Source organism: Triticum urartu, chromosome 6 (assembly GCF_003073215.2).
Source record: "Triticum urartu cultivar G1812 chromosome 6, Tu2.1, whole genome shotgun sequence".
Taxonomy (NCBI): domain Eukaryota; kingdom Viridiplantae; phylum Streptophyta; class Magnoliopsida; order Poales; family Poaceae; genus Triticum; species Triticum urartu.
Genome location: NC_053027.1, coordinates 327866572 through 327875261, shown reverse-complemented (window position 1 = coordinate 327875261; position 8690 = coordinate 327866572). Strand labels below are relative to the sequence as shown.

The following is an 8690-nucleotide window of genomic DNA, read 5'->3' as shown; positions in this document are numbered from 1 at the left end:
GGTGAGGTTGGAGGTAGCATTCCGAACTCCTCGTTCAGGCCGGCGGGGAGAGTACTAAGAAGAAGCTCAGTGGAAACTTTCTCGTCGAGATCACGGAGCTCATCAGAGAGCTTCTTGAGGCGCATGCAGAAGTCGTCAATAGACGAGTCATGCTGCTGACACCTAAAAAACTCGCTATGCAAGAAAACCTTGCGCTGAAGCTTGTTGTCGGTGAAGAGGCCGTTGAGCTTCGTCCAAACGGCATGATCATCATCCTCATCAGAGACCATCGTGTGGGAAAGATCCTTCGAGATGGTGGTGTAGAACCAGCGGATGAGAGTGGCATCGATGGTCATCCACTCGTCATCGTTCACCATGAGGCTGGAGTCCACAGAGCCGACGTGATCCCGGAGATTGTACTCACGGAAGACAAGAGAAAAAATATGTTTTTCAGGCATAGTAGGTGGAGGTATTGTGATCGAGGATGACGGGAACACGACCAAGGATGTTGAGGTCACGGATGAGAATGGGATCGGGACCGACGAACGGATTGGTGCGGGAGATGGAGGAGCCGGGGGACGACATGATGCAGCGAGAGGGAGGGAGGTGCGGCGGCTATGGAGAACATCAGCGGCGGGAGGGATTGCCGCGGCTGTGAGGGAGGGCAGCGACGGCGGGGTGGGATAGCGCGGCGGCTGTAGTGCAGGCGCGGCGGCTGCGATGCAGGAGGGCAAGGGACGGCGGCTGCGGTGCGGGAGGACAGGGGACAGCAACGGCGATGGGTGCAATAGCGACGACGAGGTTAGGGTTTTGAAGGTAGGGGCGGAAGCTAGGGTGGGGGCGGCGGCGGCTTGGGGAAGACACGGCGCCGACGACGGCTAAGGGTTAGGGTAGGATCAAAGGTATGATACCATGTAGAGAGATAGGTTTGGCAATGCAACACACAATAACATTGATCGGGTGCATATGCACGTATATATGATATACAATGTGGGCCTCGACCTCTACTATACAAAGACTAGAAGGTGGGCTGAGATATACAATATACATGCAAAACCATACATTCAACAATTAGAAAGTACCATAGAACCATTATCACAAGGGGTCCACCAAAACACTACATTATATTAAAGAAGAAACTTCATTGTCTTCCGCACGCGCCAAACCAATTTTATCTTTTATGAAATCCCAACACCACCAAGGCTCGGGAATAGAGGCTGCTTTCAACTTCGTAGAACCGCTTTTTTGCTCCAGAAAGCAATCCTTTCCCGATCGAGTTTCCGATGACCCCACATAATAATTCAAAAATAATCACCTGCTTATAAACCAATAGTTTCAATTCAACATCTACTAAATAACAGTTCCAAATTCATTACCTAATTTGTACATTCTTCTAAAATAACAACTGGCTGAGGTATATGTTAAGTCACTCTTTGTTGCATGCTAAACTATGATCCAGATTTCTTGATCGCTCTGCTGCTGCTTGCCACCAGATGTAGTTTCTCGTCCGTTGAAGAATCTATTGCATCACTTATTGAAGCATATCTCTTAACCATCATTGCACTGAACCCATCCGGCCTTTCAGGTTTATGCATTGCAAAATTCTTACCACTTCAGCTCTGACAACAAAATGAGCTGCAAAACAAGATTTGTCAAACACTTGGATACATATAATGCATCGTAAGTGGACGTGCAGCACACAGAAAATAAAATAACAGACCTGTTGGGCAACATGGGCTAGTTGGTTGTCGCCTTTAGGTGATTCTACGAAGTGATTTTGTGTCTCAGGCTTTGCCTGAGACTCTTGTTTGTCAGCTAGACTAACCAGACTGCTGCTGTTCAAAGACACATTCTTCCGTTTCCTGCGATTGAATGTGTATTTGATACATCTCACACCTTCAGGTTGCATGGAAACACCGGATGCTGCTTTCGCATTTTGTTCTTTCTCCAAGGAGCTGATGATTAAATGATCAGCTCTGTCTGAAGTTAAATTGCAACTTTCATCCACTTTAACTTCTTTCCTTTTTGCTGAATTATTCTCCGGTGTTCTGCAGTCAGGATGCTTCGCTCGTAATTCACCTGCATAATTTTAGGCTAGTTAGAGTTCAATCTACATAAAAAAGGTATTTCATGTAAACACACAAGGTTTCTAATAGGTACCTTCACCATCAACTTGACTTTTGGTTGACTGAAATACTAGTGGGGAGCTGTCCCCAGACTGAAATTGATCATTATTGGCACCACTAGAATGAATCAGAATTTTAGTCACATCACTTAAAACGGAAGCATTATTTATGGCAGATGTATCAGAGTGATCATCTATCCTTTCAGAGCTCTGCCCATTCTCAAAAATGGTATCCTCATTGGTTGATCTTAGCAGATTGTTACCTGGAACACTTTTGGACTCAGAACAACCAGCTTCAAAAACCCTAACCATCTTAGATCTTTTTCTCCTTGTCGCTCGCATGTTGCTGATTGCATGTGCATCTATTGGGCCAGGGGAGGCCATGCAAGAATTGAAGTCAGCAACCTTCCCACCCATCAACAAATCGTCCTTCAAATCAGTTAACCCCTCACCACTATGTCCGGAAAACAAATTTGGAGGTGAAAGATCATGTTCGAGTGCCTGAAGAAGCAGCAAACACCCGTTTTCATCAGAGGTGCCAGATGATTTATCTTCTGTTTTAACATGCACATCAGAACTATCATGCTTATAACCAGGCCTGCTTCGTTGACCTCTCTTGCGCTTGCAGTTCGCCAGAAACTTTGTTTGAAGTATCTGTTCGATGGTGGATCTCGTCTGTCTAGTGCTCCTAACACTATCGCTCTTTCCAGTCTTTGAATGGTTATTCGACGCACTAGCCTCCTTGCTGCTTTGTTTAGAGGAGTCTGCAGCAGGATCCCGCTGTTTAAGAGCGCGAATGCGCTGTGTACACCCATTACGATACAACTCACGTTTCTTATTTCTTGCTATAAATGATGGCATATCAGAACCACGATGATACAGGTTTTCCATGTTTACAACAGCTCCATTTTCCTTGGCGTCACTGGAAACGCGGCAAACGGTATTTTTGTCCTTTGATGACAAACTTCTATTTTGGAGATGCACCTTAGAACGAGAGATCTTGCTTTTATTTGAACCAATCTTACCACAGGTTGGAAGGATATTCATTCTTTCCTCTGCTAAAGTTTTCCGTGTCTCCTCCAATTCGGTATTTGCTCTCTGCAGCTCAACTTGAAGGGATGCCACAGTATTTCGAGCATCATGTAATTGCTCCTGAAGTTCACTGATCTTTCTAACATGTGCCAAAGATTGCAATTCCACCTGCTTCATCTGTGAACATGAAAAAAAGTTTCAAACATGCATAACTTAAAACTGAGACAATTAAAAAGGCTACAACTAGTTAAAAATGTAATCATATTTGAGCAAATGAAAGCTAAATTAACTGGACAAGTATTGGTGCAGTTGCAAACATTCTTTAAACAAAAATCAGCATCAACAGCTGATGGCGTATCAATCCAATTGACTGGTGCAAATCATTCTATTCAACTTGTCAGTATGATTAAGACTTGATTCTATAAAATGTGGCATGCATGCAGCCCTTGTGTAACTGGTCGGATCAACTGTGGATGTTGGGGAGCTAGCTCACCCTCCTTGTGTTATTTTTATAGGGAACACTAGAAAATATAGGAGATTCGTTCGATTAGCTGAAGCTAGGCAATGCAACACATGTAAGATAGTATTCTCCATCTGTCTGAGCGATTTACTCACTGCGCTGATGGAAGAGTAATTATTGACATACAATATGAATGGAAGATAACTACAACATAACTCGAATAACTTAATGTTAATATTTATAGAACCCCAGCAATGATTGGAGAAGATCAGTGGAGGAATTCAGGATATCATCCTGGCAATAGATAGTAGAACAAGCACGATGGCCTTAACATGTGAATATAACATCCTCCCACATGATTGGCATTGCCACATAGTGATTCGACAGAAATACCGCACAGGCATACATCAATGGACACTGCAACCATCAGCAAGCCCATACAACTGTCAATAAGGATTCATAGGTGAAGATCACAACCAGTCATCAACCCTAGACACTTGTAAATTGTAACTCTGGCAGGGTTGGTTTGGCCAATCTACATGTGCTATACATGTACCCTAGGCAAGAGGTTTGGGTTTCTATGAAATGAAAATTTATTAAAGAGGGAAAGCATTCATTTTTGTTTACGAGTACTAGTTGAGTGTCCATATATTCCTCCCGGAGTAATGAAAAAGTGCAAGCATGTGGCATATCAATCTTTATTCAACTACAATAGTCAAAACAATTAACTAGAACTTGAGAAGAAATAAGAAAAGGTAACAAACAAATAGCATAATAAAATACAAAAATTATACACATTATAAAAAACAAGACCGCGGAGATAGTAGACAGACTAAAATCACCAAGTAGTACTAGGAAAATAAGAGTAGGGAGACATAAGCTAGGTTGATTTGTAAAAGGGGGATTGCGGAAATAGTATGAACCACGTTTGTCTTCTATTCTTAAACGTGACAATGAATAGATACTTGTGCGCTCATTGCTTCTTAGCAGTGACTCAGAGTTATCCATGGTTTGGGTAGAAGATCAGGATTAGTTGTTGTGGCCTTCAAGTTGCAAGCCTAAATTCAAGAATGCCTTTTACAACCATGGTTGCATTTGCCTAGAACAAGATGGGGCCTTTTCAAAGGTTCTATGCTACTAGGCAACGATCATAAAAAAATGAAATTCAATCTGCAAGATCACTTGAAAAAAATGGGACGGGATTTAGGGAACTATATTCACCAACATTGAAGTGCCACTGCCTGTAAAATACTTCAGCTTTTCAAACAGTTAAAGTAAATTGCTATAAGAAATTAAGTTATTCATCCCTTTCATGGTTTCACCACAACAATCTGAACAGATCACAAAATTACTACGTGAACAAGTACAAGGACTGGTAAAGCAGATCGGTAATATTGTAGTCTATACGGCATATCATCAATATGCCATCCGATTTATGAGCTTACAAATTGCCAAATTTGCCTCATATCACAAAAAAGTTGTAACAGTAAACGGATTTGGAGAAACTAAATCACAAGGTTTCTTAATGCTCATGTCCTACTCGAGCAACCTGCCGATTGTCTGAAGAGCAAGAGAACCTTCCCATGTCTGGAAGCCCGCGGCAATCCAATCAGATAGAGAAAATCCCCTTTCAAATGTCTAAATTCCATCAAGAGTGGATGAAGTATAAGCACGAAATCGCGCCAGGCTCCAGCTTCCCTAATCTGTTAACAAGGCGAGAACATACCCTCTCAAACAAGCTCCAAACGGCAGGCACATCGGACAAACATGGTTTGGGATTTGCACCGTCAACATCTCGCGAACAGAAACCAGAAGAATTCCGAAGGACAACCTAAGCAATCGGTTCCCAAAACCTGCCCTAAAACGCGCATACTCTCAAACGCCCGAACTCCAAACTTCCCGTACGCTCACACATCGGCAAAAACAACTCAACTCGAACGCAACCACCGACCCAATCATCCATCCAACCAAAGTAAATCAAAGCAAGCGATTCGAACGGGGGGGCAGTCGTACCCTGTCCTTCATGATATTCTTCAGCCGGACGAGAGCCGCGACGCCATCCTCCTTGGCCGCCGCAATCCCTCCGGTCAGCACGGCCACGCTCCGCTCCGCCGCCAGCACCCGCGCCGCCGACTCCTTGGCCATATTTAGCATGATTGCCGCGTACGCCTTCCGCAGCCCCTCCACCTGCGCACACAAAAAACACCCCGTCAGCGCGAAGCAGACTGCGATGGCGCCGGCGGCGGGAGGTTTCGGTTTTGGAAGCGGAAATTCACCTGCGAGTCCGCCATTTTTTTGAGCCGAAGGAAACCTGAGGTGGAAGGAAGGCGGTTGGAATAGAGGAGGGGAAATGGGATGGGGTGGAGCGAAGGTAGGCGCGGCCGCGGCCGCTCTACTGGTTTTCGCTACTGGCTGCTGCCGTCCGTTGGGGGGCTCGGTTCCATTTTTTGCGCCCCTTGAGTTTTGGGGGTGGAGGCGGAGGCTCAACTTCCCTAATGTTCTAGGCTGGCGGAGAGGTCCCTCGGCTTTGGGTATATTGCATTCTGTAGTGATGTAGAACGTCTTATATTACTTTACAAGGGGAGAACGGAGGAAAAAGATCTTGATCGGCCGACCAGCTTGGCGCTCACGCCGGTTGCACGCGCGCTGTCTGATCTACGCAAGATCCCACACCCATGCGTCTTTTATGCCATGTGTTTTTCCGGCCCACACCAGTCTCTTCCCCAGCCTTACCCTCTCGATTTTTCTCCTCAAAAATGTTTTCTGCATGCCCGACTTCACCTTCCCTCCCTCACCAACACTCGTAGCAAGTGGGTATCGATTTGCAGCGCTTCTGCTAGACACCCTGACCATCGTTGCCTGCTGCCACAAGCTAGGGACCGTCATGACAAGGCGCTCCTTCTTTTTTCCTCCCCGAGCTCTACTTTTTCTCCAAGGCAACCAGGGCGAGAGCACGTGACCCCCACGCGAATCAATGCTGCCAGGGGTGGCCGGAGCCCGCTTTAAATGGTGCGACAAGCGATGTGGGGACGGCCACCGTCGATGATGGAATTGGCCAGTTAGGATGATGCAACCCCGAGTGGGGGCGCTTTAAACGGCCCGCGTCGATGCTGGAACCCCAAGCGGGGATGCTGGGAGCTGCCGACATCGATGCTAGGGAGTGGATGGCTATGATGTTGCCGAGGTGTGGTTTGGAACCAGTGAGGCGAGGTGTTGCAATGGCGACATGGTTCCTAGGACCGGCAAAGTGTGGTGCTAGAAACAGTAGTGAGGCGAGGTGTTATGGCAAGGCTGCTACTGCTAGGAGCGGCCAAGCAAGGTATGTAGTAAGGAGATTGGTGGGTGTGTTACGTACGTGGGGACAGCCAGTGACGACGAGCTTCCGCAGGCACGGGGACAATTTTTCACCTGCCTTTTTGATTGAATCCGAAGGGACGAAAGGAAGACATTTATGTAGGATCCAACGGTTGATGCCTAGGTGATCGGACGATATACAGGGTGACCAATCTAATGCCTGCGTCGGTCGGCCTTTCATTGAATAGGTTGCCCTTTTTGAGGGAACGGGTAGTTTCTTTGGTCGAGTGTGGAACGGTTGGGGAAAGATTGTGTATGTGTATGTGTGCAAATCACTTCCTAGTCACACACTTATATGTATGCAATATATCCAGCGAAAACTAGAATCCATTGAAATTTTGAAAAGTTTCATTATTGCCATTGTGTGCATGAGATCCCTCTTAGTGGTCATTATTTGTGCAATGGAGCTCTACAACACTTAATGCAACTTTAGTTGGTAACCCCTCGTGTGGGGGAGGCAATTTGTGGCACACAGATTCTGGGTCTTGATCTGCGGCACGATTCTGAAACATGTTTGTGTATCTCCTGTATCCCTATCGTATAATACCCGGAGGCCTCCAACCCGGATGTCTGGCATATCCCTAGACGTTCGACCCCTGTCTACGTGCAAATCAGGCCATGAGACCATGTTTCCCTCTCCTACCTCCCTCTTTTGCTCTAGACTATATATACTCTACCATGGACTCTCATTAGGGTTAGCAAAGCATATACCTAAACCTTGAGAGATTCTTGCTCATCATATCTCCTCCTAGAGGATCAAGACCTCTTAAGGGAGAATGGTTCACCAATTGGATCATCATGAACTCCTCTCTCTCTAGGGTTTGGAGAAGAACATCTCTTAAGGCCCCATCTGTTTAGAGATTTGGGAAGAATTTGTCCTTTTACTTCTACTTTTCTTGCTTGTGGATCTATGTGTACCTTTGTTTGGATGTTTGGAGAGCACATGTGTAACAGAACTTGTTCAATCTAGTTAATCCCCTTGTGATCCTTGAGCCATTTGTGTTTTTTCTCCTTGTTCATCTCCAAATTGTTAAGGTTGGGCGTAAATTCAGACTTGGTCTTACATCATTTGGTATCATGAGCTTTCGTTGATTAGGAGCCCCTCTCCCTCACTTTCTAGCCCAATTTTAGAATCCCCACAAAAACAGCCTCATTCAATTTCTTGCAATTTATTGGTTCTTGTGAGAGTTTGTTCATTTTGGTCCATGGATTTGATGTGTTACTACCTTACTAGTATATCTAGCCTCTCTTTGTGTTGCTTTAGCCAATTTCCTCGAATTCCACCCAAAAAATATCTTCTCCATGTCCCAAATTTTGAGATCCATTCCCGAAGAAGAAGACCTGAAATTGACCTACCCAGACGTATGTACAACGCTCTGACCAACTGGCCAGTTATCCGAACGTCCGACTTCCTCTGAAAACTGCTGAATATTTTCCCTAGTTCGCCCCATTTTATTTTGTGGTTGACTTTTGCTTTGATTCCCGTTACCCAAGCTGGTTTGGCTGCTATAGGGACTGCTTCAACATCTACGACAACCATTCAATTTTGCTGCCAATATTTTAATCAATGACAAGGACCACACAGTCGTTTTGACACCAAAACCGGAAGCAATACATGTTCACTCATTCAGCAAAAATTTCTCGCAAACTTCTTGGGCGCGATCCAACATCGGGGCCAAAGGAAGCTTTGCTTGCTCTCTCGTAAGAGTGGTTGGGCAACCCCTAACTATAAGGGTGAAT

General features: G+C 45.4%; 1 protein-coding gene across 1 annotated transcript; it reads right to left on the bottom strand.

The window, feature by feature from the left end:
• Positions 1-1276: 1276 nt before the first annotated feature.
• Positions 1277-6086, bottom strand: LOC125513389. The gene is made up of 5 exons (XM_048678497.1): positions 5873-6086; positions 5610-5783; positions 2140-3313; positions 1700-2058; positions 1277-1614 (listed from the first exon to the last, which is right to left on the bottom strand). The coding sequence occupies exons 1-5, from the start codon at positions 5885-5887 to the stop codon at positions 1585-1587; spliced, it is 1752 nt and encodes a 583-aa protein (XP_048534454.1). The 5' UTR covers positions 5888-6086; the 3' UTR covers positions 1277-1584.
• Positions 6087-8690: the final 2604 nt, after the last annotated feature.